This window comes from Physeter macrocephalus, chromosome 12 (genome assembly GCF_002837175.3).
Source record: "Physeter macrocephalus isolate SW-GA chromosome 12, ASM283717v5, whole genome shotgun sequence".
NCBI lineage: Eukaryota > Metazoa > Chordata > Mammalia > Artiodactyla > Physeteridae > Physeter > Physeter macrocephalus.
The window spans coordinates 48,801,142-48,820,182 of NC_041225.1; the positions used below are offsets into that span (position 1 = coordinate 48,801,142).

Sequence of the window (19,041 nt, forward strand, 5' to 3'; positions counted from 1 at the left end):
CATAACATGGTGGGGGAGTAGTAAAAATGTACAGCCTTAGAATGTGTCTCAACTTAAGTTGTTATCAACTTAAAACAACTGTTATACATTATTTTATGTCTCATGGTAACCACAAAGGAAAAAACTGTAGCAGATGCACAAATGATAGAGAAAAAGGAATCTAAGCCCACCACTACAGAAAATCACAAATGAAGAGAGCAAGAGAGGAAGAAAGGAACAAAGGAATTACAAAACAGCCACAAAACAATTAGCCAAATGGCAGTAAGTACATAGCTATCAATAATTACTTTAAATGTAAGTGGATTAAATTCTTCAATTGGAAGACAAAAGTGGCTGATGGATTAAAAAAAAAACAAGACCTATCTTTATGGTGTCTATAAGAGACCTACCTCAGGTCTAAGGACACACACAGACTGAAAGTGAAGGGATGGAAAAAGATATTCCATGCAAATGGAAACCAAAAGAAAGCTGAGTTAGCTGTATTTCATATCAGACAAAATAGACTTTAAGACAAAGTCTGTGATAAAAGACAAAGAAGGTCATTATATAATGATGAAGGGGTCAGTCCAACAAGAGTATATAGCATATGTAAATATTTATGCACCTAACAAAGGAGCACCTAAATACATAAACAAATGTTAACAAACCTAAAGGGAGAATAGCAATTCAGTAATAGTAGAGGATTTTACTATCCCATTTTCATCAATGGATGATCATCCAGACAGAAAATCAATAAGGAAACATTGGCCTTAAGTCCAGTTGGTCTGACATATAGTTTAACAGACATATATAGAACATTGTATCCCAAAGCAACAAAAGGCACATTTTTCTCAGGCTCACATGGAATATTCTCCAGGATAGATCATATGTTAGGCCTCAAAACAAGTTTTATTACATTTAAGAAGGTTGAAATCATGTCAAGGAATCTTTTCCGATCACAATGTTATGAAACTAGAAATAAGTTGCAAGAAAAAAAAACTGAAAAACTCAAGTATGTGGAGATTAATTAACATACTACTGAACAACCAGTGGGTCAAAGAAGATATCAAAAGAGAATTTAAAAAATACCTTGAAACAAACGGAAATGGAAATACAACACACCAAAACTTATGGGATGCAGTGAAAGTAATTCTAAGAGGGGACTTCAATAAACAGCCTATCTTTATACCTCAAGGAACTAGAAAAAGAAGACTAAATAAGGCCCAAAGTTAGAAGGAAGGAAATAACAAAAGTTAGAAAAAAAGAAAGAAATGAAAGAGAAACTAAAAAGACAATAGGAAAGATCAATGAAACTAAGTTGGTTTTTTGATGAGATAAAGGAAACTGACAAAGCTTTAGCTAGATTCACCAAGAAAAAAAGAGAGGACACAAATAAATCAGAAATGACAGGGTAGATGTACAACTGATACCACAGAAATATGAAGAATCATGGGAGATTGCTATGAACAATTATATGCCAGTAAATTGGACAACCTGAAAGAAATGGATAAATTCCTAGAAACAGATGACCTAGGAATCATGAAGAAATACAAAGTCTGAACAGACCCATTACTAGTAAGGAGTTTGAATCAGTAATCATAAAACCGCCAACAAACAAAAGTCCAGAACCAGATGGCTTCAGTGGTGAATTGTACCCAGGATTTAAAGAACTAATACTAATCCTTCTCAATCTCTTCCAAAAAATAGAAGATGGGACTTCCCTCGTAATCCAGTGGTTAAGACTGTGTTTCCAATGCAGGGGGCACAGGTTCGATCCCTGGTCAGGGAACTAAGATCCCACATGCCACGTGGTGCGGCCGAGAAAAGAAGAAGGAAACAAAAAATAGAAGAGAAGGGAACACTTCGAAAGTCATTTTATGAGGCCAGCATTACCCCGATACCAAAACCAAACAAAGATGCCACAAGAAAAGAAAACTAGAGGCCAATATTCCTGATGAACATAGATGTAAAACTCCTCAACAAAATATTAGCAAACCAAATTCAGCAGTACACTAAAAAGATAATACACCATGATCAAGTGGGATTTATCCTAGGGATGCAAAAATTGTTCAACATCTGCAAGTCAACCAATGAGATATACCGCATTGACAAAAGAAAGGATAAAAATTGTCTGATCATCTCCATAGATGCAACAACAACAAAGCATTTGACAAAACTTAACATCCATTGATACTAAAACTTCCAGCAAGGTGGGTATGGAGGGAATGTATTTCAATATATTAAAGGCCATATATGAGAGGCCCGCAGCTAACATCAGACTTAATGGTGACGGAAAGCTGAAAGCTTCTTTTCTAAGTTCAGGAATAAGACAAGGATGCCCATGTGCTCCACTCTTATTCAACATTATATTGGAAGTTCTAGCCAGAGCAATTAGGCAAAATTAGATAGATTACGTACATACGTAGCATCCAAATTGGAAAAAAAGAAGTAAAACCATCACTATTTGCAAATGACGTGATACTATATATAGAAAACTATGAAGACTCCAGCAAAAAACTTAGAACTAATAAATGAATTCAGTGAGGTTGCACAATACAAAATTAATATACAAAAATCTGTTGTGTTGCTATATACTAATAACAAACTAAACAGAAAGAGGAATTAAGAAAACAGTCCCATTTACAATGGCACCAGAGAATAAAATAGGAATAAAGGAGGTGAAATACTTTTACCCTGAAAATTATACAGTATCAATGAAAGAAGCTGAAGTAGACAAATAAGATATCTGTGCTCATATATGAAAGGAAAGATATTCTGTGCTCATGGATTGGAAGAATTAGTATTGTTTAAAAGTCCGTACTGTCCAAAGCAATCTACAGATCCAGTGCTATCCCTATCAAAATTCCAATGGCATTTTTTGATAGAAATAGAACAAACAGCCCTAAAATTTGTATGAAACCACAAAGACTCAGAATAGCCAAAGCAGTCTGGAGAAAGAAGAACAAAGCTAGAGATATAATGCTCCCTGATTTCAGACTAGTTACAAAACTGTAGTAATCAGAACAGTATGGCATTGGCATAAAAACAGACACATAGGTCAGTACAAAAGAATACAGAGCCCAGAAATAAACCCATACATATATGGTCAATTAATTTATGACAAAAGAGCCAAGAGTATACAATAAAGAAGGGATAGTCTTTTCAATAAATGGTGTTTGTTGTGAAAACTGGACTACTATATTGCACTGTACACAAAAATTAACTCAAAATGGATTAATGACCTGAACATAAGACCTGAAACCTTAAAAATCCTAGAAGAAAAAATAGGTGGCAAGCTTCTTGACATTGGTCCTGGTGATGATTTTTTGGATTTGGTACCAAAAGCAAAGGAAACAAAAGCAAAGGTAAGTGGTACTATATCAAACTGAAAATCTTCTGCACAACAGAGGAAACCATCAACAAGATGAAAAGTCAGCCTATGGAGTGGAAGAAAATATTTGCAGATCATATATCTGACAAAGGGTTAATATCCAAAATATATGAAGAACTCATACAACTCAACAGCAAAATAACAATCCAATTAAAAAATGGGCAGAGGAGATCAATGGACATTTTTCCAAAGGTGACATACAAATGGCCAACAGGTGCATGAAAAGGTGTTCAACAGCACTAATCATCAGGAAAATGCAAATCAAAACTGTGAGATACCACATCACACCTGTTAGAATGGCTACTGTCAAAAAGCTGAGCAATAACAACTGTTGCTGAGGCTATAGAGAAAAGGGAACCCTTGTGCATCGTTGGTAGGAATGTACATTGGTGTAGCTGCTATGGAAAACAATAGGGAGGTTCCCCCCAAATTAAAAATAAAACTACCATATGATCTGGTAATTCTACTTCGGGGTATTTACTGGAGGAAAACAAAAGCACTAACTTGAAAAGATATCTGCACCCCCATGTTCACTGCAGCATTATTTACAATAACCAAGACATGGAAACAACTTGTGTCCATTGGTAGATGAATGGATAAAGAAAATGGTAAATATGGACAGTGGAATATTACTCAGCTATAAAAAAGGATATCCCATAATTTATATCACCTGGATGGACTTTGAGGGCATCATGCTAAGTGAAAAGTCAGATAGAGGAAAACAAATACCACATGCTTTCACTTATTTGTGGAGTCTCCCAAAATAAAAAAACCAATAAAATAAAATAAAATTCCCCAAAAACCCAACTGAATAGATACAGAGAGGCCAGGATTTGGGGGTGGGCAAAATGGGTGAAGTTGCTCAGAAGGCACAAAATTCCAGTCATAAAATAAATAAGTTATGCAGATGTAATGTACAGCATGGTGACTATAGTTAATAATACTCTTGTATATTTGAAAGTTGCTGAGAGTAGATGTTAAAAGTTCTGATAAGGAAAATATTTGTAACTATGTGGTGATATTAATTTAGACATACTGTGGTCATTTCGTGACATGTACATATATGGAATCATTTTGTTGTACACCTAAAAGTAATGTAATATTATGCATCAGTTACATCTCAACTTAAAAAAGAAGTAGTACAGCTTTATTGGGTGGTGTGAGGATTAAATTAAATGCCAGTAGAGTGTTATTTGCTGCTGCCTGTTATTTCTGTAGTTCCCTTTGGGACATCCACCCTCCCACCTTCTGCCTTACAGAGATCCATATTAGACCTCTGGTTTTTCTAGTGTCTCACAGACCCATGTTCTCTTTCCCTGACCACCTAATCTTTACTTCCTCCTACTCTGCAATGGTATGCTCATTTTTTAAAAATAAATTTACGTATTTTTATTTATGTATTTTTGGCAGTGTTGGGTCTTTGTTGCTGCGCGTGGGCTTTCTCTAGTTGCAGTAAGCAGGGGCTACTCTTCGTTGCAGTGCGCGGGCTTCTCACTGCAGTGGCTTCTCTTGTTGCGGAGCACAGGCGCTAGGCACGCAGGCTTCAGTAGCTGTGGCATGCGGGCTTCACTAGCTGTGGCACGCAGGCTCTAGAGTGCAGGCTCAGTAGTTGTGGCGCACGGGCTTAGTTGCTCTGTGGCATGTGGGATCTTCCCGGACCGGGGCTCGAACCCGTGTCCCCTGCATTGGCAGGAAGATTCTTAACCACTGCAGCACCAGGGAAGCCCCTATACTCATTTTTAACATTGTTAAACTGTCTTCTCTCTTGTTTGAGTTTCTGTGTAAGTATTTCATTCTTAGCTTTCCCATTTTCTTTCCCCAAAAGATATAAGCTCCTTACAGTGTCTCTCGCACCACTGTAGGCTCTTAAAGTATTTGTAGACTTGATAGGATTTCATAAAAATGAAAACCATTAATGAGAACAGATTTTGGATTGAAGAAAAAACTGATTTTAGAACCTTTAAAGTGAATAAGTACAAAGTAAATTAAGCAAGGCAAAAGTGTAGGCAGGAAAAATAAAACAGAATGTGTTTGCAAATGGAGTATTAATGTTGGAGTTTGCAGGGGAAAATGAAAGAAAGGGAAGAGAATGGATGTGTCCTATTGGTCAGCTCTATCCTGCTTCAGACTATGCTAGACTTAGCTTGTTGACACTTGCCATGACTTTAGGGTGTATTTAATGTTGCTATGTATAATTATTTCTAAATAAATGTTTGCTTACCAGAGTTCGGAATATAATCATCTGGTTCCTTTAGTTCATTTACGAATGACCAAATGGAAATAATATTATATATCTGTAGTGCCAGTTTGGAGAATGGATGAGAATTTAGAATTTGAAAGTTTTTTCTTAAAGTATGGAAATAACAGACTTACCTCACAGGCTAGGGAAGAAACCATTAAGAGTGTTTAGATTCCAGTTCACGTTGTAAAGAGTTTTGGTAAGTTAAGCTAACTAAACTGTTTAGAGTCTGCTAAGTTATGTGAAATTAGATGTTAAGGAAAAAATGTCTGATAGTTAGATTTCAACTATTTATAATGGTGGTTTAGACATAGATTTTTATTTTTAGCTAACTTCATAACCACTTAGTAACAACTCAGGAAATATGAAACCCAGAGGTGTCATGAAAAGTCCATTTGCCTGGTGTTCTTGTACCAGGAAATTCGTGTGCCATCTGGCCCACCCAGCTCATGGCTCCTTGGTTTTTCTGGATCATTAGTTAATCACACTTGAGTGGCAAAAAGGTTTGAGGCTTTTAGAAAGCACAAAAAGAGGAGTAAACATTAAACGGATAGTGATTTAAAAAGTTGCCAAGTCATGGATTAAACTCAAACTCTCCCTGACATATACCTCATGATTTCAAAGTAGATTGTCATATAATCCTACTGTTCTCAAACTGCAACATAAGGTAGTGGTGAAAACTAGGAACAACCACAAATTGTGAAATATATCTAGATTGTTCCAGAATGAGATCAGGGAGAAGAAAGAAGTAACAGCATGGCCTCTGATGAATGCTTTTATCTACTCTCAGTTTGTTCAAGGCATGCAAAGTCTGAGTGTATCCTTACAGGCTCCTGTGGTGGTCCTGTTTTAGCTGGATAAGTGAAACTGGGTCAGAGGCTTTTCCTAAGTCCGGCCTCCCTGAGTATAACCTGTCTCCCAAAATATTAAAATTTTTTTGGTCAAATCTGATTTATAGAAATAATTGGAATTTTAAAAATATGCCTTTGGCATTTTATAAGCATTCTTCTCTTTTTAAAGACCATGAATAAAAACTCCTTGGTTAAAATCTGTTGTACACCTTGTCCAATACACTGGAGAAACAGTGGTTATAGCGCATGCTGATATTACACATGAACATGCTGCAAAACAGGCATCATACATTAGTTGGAAAGATAATCCATTTTATGTGGTCAAAATTTCAGTTTTAACTGTAGTTAATGTATAAGTGTTAGATGTAAATTCATTTAAAGATATTTCTCACACAGTTTTAAGAATCACTAAATTTACTGAAGTCACCTTAATTTTATTAACTATTATATAGTAAGTACAAAGAATGGATAATTTTCTATTTGAGATATTTACAGTTTATAATACCCAACTTTGGGCTTCCCTGGTGGCACAGTGGTTGAGAGTCCGCCTGCCGATGCGGGGGACACGGGTTCGTGCCCCGGTCCGGGAGGATCCGACATGCCGCGGAGCGGCTGGGCCCGTCAGCCATGGCCGCTGAGCCTGCGCGTCCGGAGCCTGTGCTCCGCAACGGGAGAGGCCACAGCAGTGAGAGGCCCGCATACTGGGGAAAAAAAAAAAAAAATACCCAACTTTATCTTCGGTGAGAGGGAAAACTCTCCCTCTCCTACCCAGCTTCCTCCTACTTAAAATGGACATTCACTACAACTAGAACCATCTTTAAGCCATGAATGTCTTTGACACCATTCAATTTGGTAGACCCTTTTAAAATTTAACAACACTTCATGCTGCTCTCCTATTTTACACCTCAGAGAGTAAGATGAATACATTTCTGTATTGAAGTAAGACTCTCCTCAAGAGTCGGTATCAGTAACACCCCACGCCTACCAGTTTCTTCGGTATACCTGAGGCATCAGTTTTATTACCTGCATCAGGTAAGTGAGGAATTACTAGTTACTAATCACCCTGAGTAACAGCTGCTTGAGATTTCCTGGAAGGAATCTTTACAGCAGGGGTCCCCAACCCCTGGGCCGAGGACCGGTACCAGTGTGCAGTCTGTTAGTAACCGAGCCGCACAGTAGGAGGTGAGCAGCGGGTGAGCGAGCCAAGCTTCATCTGCCGCCCCGTCGCTCTCATTACCGCCTAAACCATCACCCCCTCCCCCCCCACCCCCGTCCGTGGAGAAATTGTCTTGCACGAAACCGGTCTCTGGTGCCAAAAAGATTGGGGACCGCTACTCTACAGCACATATATTTGACACACCCTCTGTGACCTATCTTCAAAGGCGGCTTTTAGTCAAGGATTCCTAGCTACTTAATTACTAAACTGTAGTTCTTACTCCTAGAGCAAATTTTCTTGTCACCTGGCCACAAGAGACTGATTCATTTACTGCTTCCTACTGTTATCTAAATCATGGAAGGTTTCACAGCACCCTTCTTTCCTGTGTTGTTGCATTTGTTACTAAATACCTAAAGGCCAGAGAGGATGTTTTACTATTTTTAACAATGTATTTCTATGATACACACATCCCATGACAGAGAATGAAAATACCTCAGATTGCCTTGCCTTCCTCAGCCTCCTATCAGCCAGTCCCACCAAAGGGACCTAATAGGGAGACTCCTTGTTAGAAGGCTCTGGGAAAGATTTTCCTCCTTAATAAGAGAAAAGAGGTTCATGAAGGGACAATGCCTCTCCTTTCCTACTTTGGGACATTATTGTGAAAGTACATCATACTTGGAGCTCCTGCAACCATCTTGCATCCAAGAGGATGGCCAAATAGAATGTGAGAGCCTGGCTTCTGAACCAGCCTTGGGGCCAGACTTCATTTTATGTAAGACACATACACCCAGAGTGTTTATATGACTTTCAGATTGGTATTCTGTTATTTATAGCCCAAAGCATCCTGATACATACAGCTTCTTTCCCACATTTCACCAATCTATAAAGAAAAGTATCCAACGATTGATTTAGTCATTCAGTAAATGTTATTATAATGGTTATCGTGAATTAAGATTTTTATGAAAACTGTCAGAAGAAATATAGTAGACAGTATATTAAAATACTTTAGTTCTATGGCTAGATATCACATACAACTCTGTATTTTCAGATACATAACAGATCATTTTCATCTTAGCTGTTAGTTGAAAAATAAGTTTTTGTAGTTGTTGATTTTGTAGTTTCAGTTGCCAGGGTTGCTTGGCTGAGATGAGTTTTGATGCTTTTTTTTTTTTCTTTTTGCCAGGGAGGGAGGGAAACCCATGGGGAACAAAGGTTTATTTTAGTTAAGTCATATGCCAGGCAGTATACCAGGATTATACTTCTTTCTAGAATTACATTGAGAACGAAGTAATTTTTTATGATTGTACTGAGATCTAAGTAACTTAAATGAAGCTTTTGTTTTGACTGTGTTAGCTGAGTTCTTAACAAAGCTCAAGTTCTGAGCTGTGTGGAAGTTGACAGATTCTTTGGTTGGGAGACATGGTTCTGGGCTTTAAGGTTATTCAGTCAGTTACTTACTGGAGTTATACTACAGTTGTTTACCTAAATTGGATATCCTGTTGATGTGTACCATCTCTAATACCTCAGTCAGCTGCACTGCTTCAGGCTGCGAGGCGTTCCAGATGTGAGCTGTGAAGCATATTTTGACTCTAGGCCTTTCAGTACACTCAGTTGTACTGAAAATTGAAGAATTTCTTTGCCTAAATTAATAAGTAGATTCTAAAAACTACTTAAAATGCATGTTTTTATAACAGGGCAATTTTAGGAGAAAGAAGTAAAAGAATTTGGGGGGAGCTTTAGGGTTTTCTGTCCACTTTGCATTTAGTAGAGAAGCACAAATAAAGTCAGTTTTACAATGATCAGTTTGAGCCAACTTTGAAAAGGGTGTTTTACAATAATAGTAAAAAAATTAGGAGAGATGGATCCAATGTACTTTATAGTTTGTTTTTCAACCTTAATTTCAATAGATAACTTGATTCTAGCGCCTTCAGTTTTCCTTTCACTTGTGGCTAAATAAGTACCTATAAATTGTAATGATATTTTTAAAGAGAAAGGCAGCATTGTAATACTGGGGAAAAACTGAATTAGCTGTTGTATTTATTATATATGTCATTGTTAAGGGAATTTACGAAACCCAATGTGGCCTTTTTTCCCTTGTTTATTCTTGTCCTTAAATCTTATGGGAATTATTTTCCTTATGCTTGAAGTCAGATGTTTCTGAGAGTCATATACAATTGTGTAATGAATACCAGGCAGGGACATAAATTGTAGCCAAGATTTAACATGTCCTTCCACAATAAAAATAATTTCCCAACTATATCTTAGAAATGTGGTTACTGATAATCTTCAACTATTACAATCAAATAAATGGCCTGGTAAGTGCATCCCAAGTAAGAACACTTAGGTCTTTGATTTTAGAATGCAAAATAGCTGTTATTCATGAAGTTTTTAATTAAACAATAGTTTGCATTAACATTAGATGTTCTTAAATACCTCTTTTTTTTTTTTTTTTTTTTTTGCGGAACGCAGGCCTCTCACTGTTGCGGCCTCTCCCGTTGCGGAGCACAGGCTCCGGACGCGCAGGCTCAGCGGCCATGGCTCACGGGCCTTGCCGCGGCATGTGGGATCTTCCCGGACCGGGGCACGAACCCGCGTCCCCTGCATCGGCAGGCGGACTCTCAACCACTGCGCCACCAGGGAAGCCCTTAAATATCTTTTTATATGGAATAATTTTAGATTTATTGAATGTTTGCAAAGACGGTACAGAAAATTTTCCTATTTTCACCCATCTTCCCCTGAGGTTAACCTCTTACACAGCTGTGGAACATTTGTCAAAACAAAAGATTAACATGGGTACAATACTATTAACTAAACTACAGACTTTATTTGGATTTCACCAGTGTTTCTACTAATGTCCCTTTTCTGTTCTGGGATCCAATTGAGGATCCCATTTTTATTTATTTATTTTTTTTAAGTCACCATGTCTCCGTAGTCTTCCTCCATTCTGTGGCAGTCTATTTATTTTGGTGCTTTTGAAGGGAACTGGTCGGATATTTTGTAGAACGTCCCTCATTTTGAGTTTGTTTTGCATTTGTTTTTCATGACATTTTCTTATGATTAGTTGGGGGTTTGGGGTTTTGGGAAAAAGCCCCACGGATATGAAGTGACTTTCTCATCTCATCAGGAGGGTTCATGGTATCAACCTGGCTTATCATGGGTGATGTTAATTGTAATCATTTGGTTAAGGTGGTGTCCGCCAGGGTTCCGCACCACAAAGTTAACGTTTTCTCCTCTCTCTCTGTATTTTATTCGGTAGGGCTGGTTGTAGGCAGGGGGGGAGTTAAGCCTCACCTCCTTGGAGTGGGGAGCATCTACATATTTTATTTGCAATTCTGTGAAGGAGATTTGTCCCTTCTCAATCATTTAACTATGCCAATATGAACTTATCAATATTTATTTTATTCTTTGGGTTATAATCCAGTGCTATTGTTATTTATTTTGTTGCTGAAATTGTTCCAGCTTTGTCCATTGGGAGGTTTTGCAGGTTGGCTCTTATGTCCTTTTGGGTCCCCATATTTTTCTTCTTTTAATCATTTTCTTATTTTCTGGTGGTACAAGAGTCTTGTATTTTTCCCTGCCCCAGCCCTAGACTCAGCATTTTCCTAAGGAACCCTAGTTCCTTTGATTAAAGAAAGGTGTTAGAAACTGAGATCTGGGCACTGATTGTGCTCTGTATTAGTTTTCTATTACTGCTTGTACCATGAATGGAGTCACCTTAAACCACACATATTTATTATCTCACAGTTCTGGAGGTCAGAAGTCTGATGTGGGGCTCATTGGGCTAAAATCAAGGCATTTGCAGGACCAAATCCTTTCTGTAGGCTCTGTGTAGAGTCTGTTTCCTTGCCATTTCCAGTTTCTATTGGTCACCCACATTCTTCGGCTCCTGGCTCCCTTCCTCCATCTTTAAGGCCAGCAAGAACCAGTTGAGTCCTCCTCACATTGCCTCACTCTGACACTGAGTCTTTCCCTGCCTCCATCTTCCACTTTTAAGGACCTTTATGATTACGTTGGGCCCCCCAGGCTAATCCAGGATAATCTCCCTATTTTATTTTATTTTTTTATTTTATTTTATTTTTTTTTTTTGTGGTATGCGGGCCTTCCTCTGTTGTGGCCTCTCCCGTTGCGGAGCACAGGCTCCGGACGCGCAGGCTCAGCAGCCATGACTCACGGGCCCAGCCGGTCCGCGGCATGTGGGATCTTCCCATACCAGGGCGCGAACCCGGTCCCCCTGCATCGGCAGGCGGACGCGCAACCACTGCGCCACCAGGGAAGCCCCTCCCTATTTTAAATTCAGCAGATTAGCAACCGTAATTCTTCTTTGCCATGTAATGTTCACACTTCTGGGAATTAGGATGTGGATATCTTTTGTGGGGGCATTATTCTGCCAACCACATGCTGGTGGCTACTGCCTCTCTCAGTGTATAGAGCTAGTAATATACGTAGCTTAGGAATCAGTTTTGCAACAGGAACAGATATCTCAGATGGCACTTCATCTATAATATTGATTAAATGGCAAACCTCACATAGTATGAAAAACAGGTTCTTGGTTCCACCATAGGGTAAACCCCAAAACTGTAACCATAACCAAGAAATCGCATCTTGCCAACCAAAAGCCATCAATAAATAGGTATTTCTTCAGTGTCAAGTGAGACTTTCTACTCTCTGCAGGTAGATATAATCATCTCTTTGTGGAGTCTAGTGAAATTTGCAGTAAGGGTGGTTTTATCCATTTTGTGGTTTTTCAAATTTGAAATTTAGAATTGAGTTTCCTTTAGGATATTATTTAATTGTCTGCTCTTTTTTTTTTTTTTTTTTTTTTTTTTTTGTGGTACACAGGCCTCTCACTGTTGTGGCCTCTCCCTTTGCGGAGCACAGGCTCCGGATGCGCAGGCTCAGCGGCCATGGCTCACGGGCCCAGCCGCTCTGTGGCATGTGGGATCCTCCCGGACTGGGGCACGAACCCGTGTCCCCTGCATCGGCAGGCGGACTCTCAACTACTGCACCACCAGAGAAGCCCTGTCTGCTCATATTTTATACTTTGATTTCTGTCTTGTATTTTCAGCACAAGCACATTTGAAACCTAATGATATAGGCATGCTCTAAAAGGATTACTACAGGAAAAAGTCAGAGAATTGATTATCTGCCTCCTCTCAATGTTTTTAAAAGCCAGAGCCTCATGTAAGTTAATCATCTTAGATGAGGGATGTAGAGAGCATTACCTAATTTCAAATGTGAGTTCAAAGAAGACAGAGCTTCCCTAACTTGGTGTAGCATTTTGCTAAATGCTGACATAGGTTGAAATTCTGAGAAATAGAACTTACTTGTTCTGGATTTATTTGTATAACCATTGTTATGCACAACCACACAGTCAGCAAACATAGTATTTGCTTATGATTGTTGTGATATGAGTTTATATAAAATTTGCATCTGTTCATATTATCACTCATTTTCATTTAATAGAGGCCTATGGGTAACATTCCCTTGGTTGCATCCACACCCTCTATTCAGGATTGAAAATATGTTGAAGAGAACAGTTTGTTTTATCTCTTGCACATTGCTTTTTGTTTCTGGTATTGCATTCATAGTCCCATAGTAAATACCGTAATGAATTAATAAGTACATGGACAACAATGATAAATTAATCTATTTTTGAAGTTCAGTTTTTAGTACAATAGGTGAGTAGTATAGATATTTTTATGATTCTCTTAACTACAGTTGACCCTTGAACAACACAGGTTTGAACTGCACAGGTCCATTTACCTGTGGTTTTTTTTTTTTCAATAAATACATACTACAGTACCATACAATTTGTGGTTGGTTGAATCATGGATGCGTAACCATGGATATGGAGGGGATGGTTGTAAAGTTATAAGTGGATTTTAGACACTGTGCTTGGGGGTGGGCACCCCTAACCCCCATGTTGACCAGGGGTTAACTGTATATTCATCTACACTAAAATGAAGAAAGGATGAATGGATAAAGAAGATGTGGCACATATATACAATGGAATATTACTCAGCCATAAAAAGGAACGAAATTGGGTCATTTGTAGAGATGTCGATGGACCTAGAGACTGTCATACAGAGTGAAGTAAGGTCAGAAAGAGAAAAACATATGTTGTGTATTAGCACATATATGTGGAATCTAGAAGAATGGTACAGATGAATCGGTTTGCAAGGCAGAAATAGAGACACAGATGTAGAGAACAAACGTATGGACACGAAGAGGGGAAAGTGGTGGTGGGGTGATGGTGGGATGAATTGGGAGACTGGGATTGACATATATTCACTAATATGTATAAAATGGATAACTAATAAGAACCTGCTGTATAAAAAAATAAAATAAAATTCAAAAAAAAACAAAAAAAAGAAAAAGAAAATGCTGAAAAGGGCTTACTTTTTATGGAGAAAGAACGCATAATGTTAAAAATACCCTCAAGTAAATTGGTTGGTTTTTTTTTTTTCCTAGCCAACTCTAAAACTTGATAAAAGAAAATTTAAGCCAAGGAAAACCAGCTTCTAAAATTATGGAATACCTCTGGACAATAGAGTATGCTTAGAGATTACTCCTGTCTGCTTTGAGAATGCAGTGCTGGTAACGTAAATGGGATTTTTGAAAGAAGATGGTGGTAACAGAGCCATGCCAGCATCCACAGAATCTATTTTTATAAACCTGCCAGGCTCTCAGTACTTGTCTGAGAAATTCAGGTGATAGACAGAATGTCCTCCAATGGAAAAAGTATAAAACAGGCAAGTTATATAGACTAATTTCAAATGACAGGATCAGTCGCACTGTCATTTATCAGCCCATAGACTTATGAAATAAATGTCATAAAACTGTATGAGGACCTCAAGAATGTTAAGAAAAATCTGGATATTGCTTTAAACGTGAATAACGTGTATTGATGGCAATGAAACGAGAAGAAAAAGACTCACGAGGTCTTCCTCTGGTTTTTATGAGAGGGAGAAAACATTTAAGCTAAAGGGAGTAAAACAGATTCAAAAGCATTAGTATAATGGAATAATGTATAATGTAGAAATGGAACATGAGAAGGCAAAGCACAAAGGGGAAGAATCATCACATCTTCAGAGGAGAGGTCCAAGAGGCTGACTGATATTAGTCATTTTACTTCCCTTTCTGGGATTTTTGAAACATATAACATAATATTAGAAAAGCTTTATGACACAGCCCCATGGGTTTTCCTACTGCCCCCTCCCCGCAAGGGAGCAACAGATATTCTCACTTGGAATGGAGAAATACACTCAACCTGTCAGTATTGTTCAGTCTAGAACATCCTTTACAAATATGAGGACAATGCAGAATTAACATTTGAGAAAAATACACAGCTTTAAAGAAAGTCTAGGAATAAACTCTGTGAGGAATAGACATTTCTCTGAGGAGAATTTATACTGTGTTTAACTAATACCCTTAGAGAGATTCAAGTATATATTGCAAAGAGGCTGTTTAGTACAGTGGTTAAAAACATCAGCTTTGGAGCCAGACTGCCTGCATTTGAAACCTGATTTTACCACTTACTAGTTCTCTGAGTCTCAGTGTGCCTTAGTTTCCTCATCTATAAGATAGGAATAATAATTTTACCTAATTCATAAAGTTGTCTTGATAATTAATTGAATTAATTAATCAAAAGTGCTTAGAACAGTACTAGGCACATAGTAACCACTCAGTAAACATTTTTTAAAAATTACTCCTCTTTGTACTTGTCACAGCTTATTATAGTTTTTGCTATTTGTCCATAAAAATTGAAAATTAAAGAGTTGATTGCTGAAATAAACTCAATTAGTAGACTAGAAACAGCTGAAGATCAAAGTAATGAGTTAGATGACCAAGCTAAAAGATTTTCCTTAAACACAGCATCAAGGGCTTGCCTGGTGGCACAGTGGTTGCGCGTCCGCCTGCCGATGCAGGGGAACCGGGTTTGCGCCCCGGTCTGGGAAGATCCCATATGCCGCAGAGCGGCTGGGCCCGTGAGCCCTGGCCGCTGAGCCTGCTCGTCTGGAGCCTGTGCTCCGCAAAGGGAGAGGCCACAACAGTGAGAGGCCCGCGTACCACAAAAAAAAAAAAAAAAAAAGAAACCACACAGCATCAAATGAAGGGAGATAAAAAGTATGAGAGGACAAAACCAGAAGTTTTAACATCTATCTAAGAGAAGTTCCAAATAGAAAGTCTGAGAGAATGAAGAAGAGAAAAAATAGTGTTTTCTTAAATAATAGAAGGAATATTCCCAATGTTAAAGAGACTCATATTGGAAGAGTGTACCAACTGCTGAGCTGAATTAATGAAAAAGTTGCATACTGGTGACGTCTCACAAAACCAAGGATAAAGAGAAAATAAAGCTTCCAGAGGGGAAAAACAATGATCAGCAGAAATCAGATTGATATCAGACTTCTATAAGAAGACTGTGGGAAAAACATCTTTGAAATTCTGAGGGGAAAATGATTTAAAATCTCAAGTTCTGTTTTAAGCCAAGCTAGCCTCCAAAATTGAGAACAACAAAAAAAATACATTTCATAAATGCAAGAACTCAAACATTTTTTTGAAACAAGTTCCTTAAGGAGGACTAACAGAAGGACATAGGATATAAGAAACAATGATAAGAAGAGAAGCCAACAAACTTAACCCGAGTCAAGTCTAAACAATTAAAATCATTCTGTGAAGCATAAGAAATAGTGGTAATAATAAATAATAGCCATTTGGAGGAACTATTGGATGATTTCTACAAATCTTGGAAGAGGAACAAGAGGAAAGCATAATTTTTTGTTTGGGGGAAGATTATTTATTAACTCAAAGTTGATAGAATTATTTAAGTTTAAATGTTTGTAAAAATAGAAAGGTGAAAAAATTTTAAGCATGACCTTTAAGGTAATAAAATAGAGTTTATAATTTCCAAAACACTAGCGTAGGGCAGGGCAATTGTGAATGGGAACTTTTTTGGTTACATTTTTATGTTCCTTGATGCGATATCCTTGGTATTGTTGTAACTTCTTAATCATAGTAATGACAGTAACTATTACTTATTGAATACTTTGTGCTAAATAATCTTAATTTATTTCTTACAACAACTCCTATCAGGTAAATACTGTTGCAGCATTATGCTTATTTTTATGTTTGGGGTCAATGAGGGACAAAGGCTTAAAGCTGAACAGCTGGTTTGTGGTGGAACTATGATTCTAACCCAGGCAATCTCATTCCAGAGTTATACCGCCTACAAACTGCTCTGTGGATGTAGGTGTCCTCAGGTAAAAGAGGAGACATGTAAGAGGGGGCAAGTGTGGGATCAATTCCAGTACAGGTGGATATGACTGACAATAAATACAGTGGGCGAGCAGCAACTGGACACATTACCAGCAAGACCTATACTAAAGTGTGGATTATTTGGGAATATGCTTATTTATATTTGTAGAATACAGTATTCTAGTTTGGACTTAATTCAAACCAAATAAAGTCCTACAGATTTTAAAATCATGATTTAATGATAATTTTATATATTCTTAGGGTACTACTGTATTTACTAAATGATAATAACTATTATTTTAGTTGTGTTTTTAAGAAACTACCACTCATCCCCTCTAGCTGAACTACTAAAAGCATATTGTAAAGATACACATGACAATAAGGGAGATGGACTCTTGTGGGATATCCAAGAGGTGAACCCAAAGACGGGCCAGCCATTGTGGAAGACTATCTTTTGTTCTTGATCACAATCAGCTTTATGTGCCTCAACAGCGGTTGTTGTTTAGGTCTTCGCTACAGTGTGCTACCTTTATTTTGCCTCACATGCTACTGTCTGTTATCTGCTCTTTTGGGCCATCCATTTGTCTTATATACCAACTTGTTTTCTCCATGGTCCCAGGTAAACTTCCTGAGAGAACATTTGGCCAAGACAGTTCCTGTGTATGGGCCAAGGGTTTCATGCTTCATGGACTATTGAATAGACTATTGATTGTCCACCTTAAGTCAGATATTTACCACAGTAGTTCTAGTCATTTCTGGCCAGGGAGGGATGCCAGCTGGGAAAAACTTGGCTCGTCTAGAGCTGCCTCTTCGGTAGCAAGGTTGAATTCGCCTTAGAGAAAGGGAATGTGATGACAGCGTATGCTCTAATTAACGTGTTTAGTAGTCGTTGCATATTTTCTTTTTAAAATAACTCTAAAGAAGAGATTACATTGAAAACAGCAATTGGATTTAGAGATTGAGTAGTACAGAAAGGGAAATATTAAAGACAATGCTTGTATACATGGCTTGAGAACAATCCCTTGCTTACTGCTTTGTAAGCCTGATAACACACAGTCATATATCTCTTGTAGGTAACTTGGTTAAAATATCTGTTTAAGTTAGGATTTTAACTTTGGATGAGTTACTGATAGATATTAAGGAATTTTTTCTCCTTAGTATTTTAATAGCTAGGTTTTGCTTGAAAAGAGGTTTTTGAGAATTTTGCAAATTCCAGAATTTAGCAGACTCCTTCAAGAATATTCTCTGGTATATCTGTTATTTAATCCAAGATCAGTGCTGAATTTAAGGTATATCATGAGATGCTTATTATGAAAGTAAATAATTTATAGTAAAACTCCAAAACTCTGAAATATTATATTCAAAAATATGTGGATATTGGTATTAAAATTATACATAAATACTTGTTAAATTGATTCTAGGTTGGGCCATGCAGGCTGCTGCCTATATCTTCATTCATAGGAAATGGAAGGATGATAAGAGCCATTTTGAAGACATGATTGATTATTTTTGTGATATCCATGAACCACTTCAACTCCTCATATTCCCAGAAGGGACTGATCTCACAGGTAAGGTAGCCTTGGTTTGGATCACAGAATTTTAAAACACGAAGGAACTCCAAAATTAGCTATCTAGTCTGAACTTCTCAGTCCTCAGATGAAGCAACTGAACACCAACAAGATTAATGGCCCATCCCTGGAGTCACTCAGTTAGTCAGCAGCACATCAGAACCCAGAACTCCTGGTTTCCAGCCCACAGAGTTTATGATGGGCAACTCCAAGAGGTATTATTTATACTTGCCATCTTAGAGCTTTATATTTTAAGTCTCGGTATATACTTTAAATATCAGCCTTTTACTTTATATAGTTTGTATATAACCGCAAAAAACCCCAAGTAGCCAAAACAATCTTGAGAAAGAAGAACAAAGCCTAGTTTTAAAATATCTATTCTCTGTCCTCTTCCAAGATCCGTATTTATCCATTAGACCCTTTTTTTTCAACTTCTTTCTTGTAAGAAAAGGATCTGGGCTTCCCTGGTGGTACAGTGGTTAAGAATCCGCCTGCCAATGCAGGGGACACGGGTTCGAGCCCTGGTCCGGGAAGATCCCACATGCCGCGGAGCAACTAAGCCCATGCGCCACAACTACTGAGCCTGAGCTCTAGAGCCCATG

General features: G+C 37.9%; 1 protein-coding gene and 1 long non-coding RNA gene across 4 annotated transcripts in view; both read left to right on the forward strand.

Moving 5' to 3' along the window:
• Positions 1–19,041, forward strand: part of LCLAT1 (lysocardiolipin acyltransferase 1) — a 194,886-nt gene that overhangs the window by 88,889 nt on the left and 86,956 nt on the right. For all 3 annotated transcript variants that reach the window (XM_024118510.3, XM_055089096.1, XM_055089097.1), the window contains one exon: positions 18,293–18,439. In XM_024118510.3, coding sequence (XP_023974278.1) covers positions 18,293–18,439 — 147 coding nt within the window. The remainder of the gene's footprint in view (positions 1–18,292; positions 18,440–19,041) is intronic.
• The window catches only part of LOC114487359 (uncharacterized), a 4,421-nt gene continuing 3,829 nt past the window's right edge, over positions 18,450–19,041 (forward strand). The window contains exon 1 of the long non-coding RNA XR_003682397.1: positions 18,450–18,654. This is a non-coding gene — a long non-coding RNA (uncharacterized lncRNA). The remainder of the gene's footprint in view (positions 18,655–19,041) is intronic.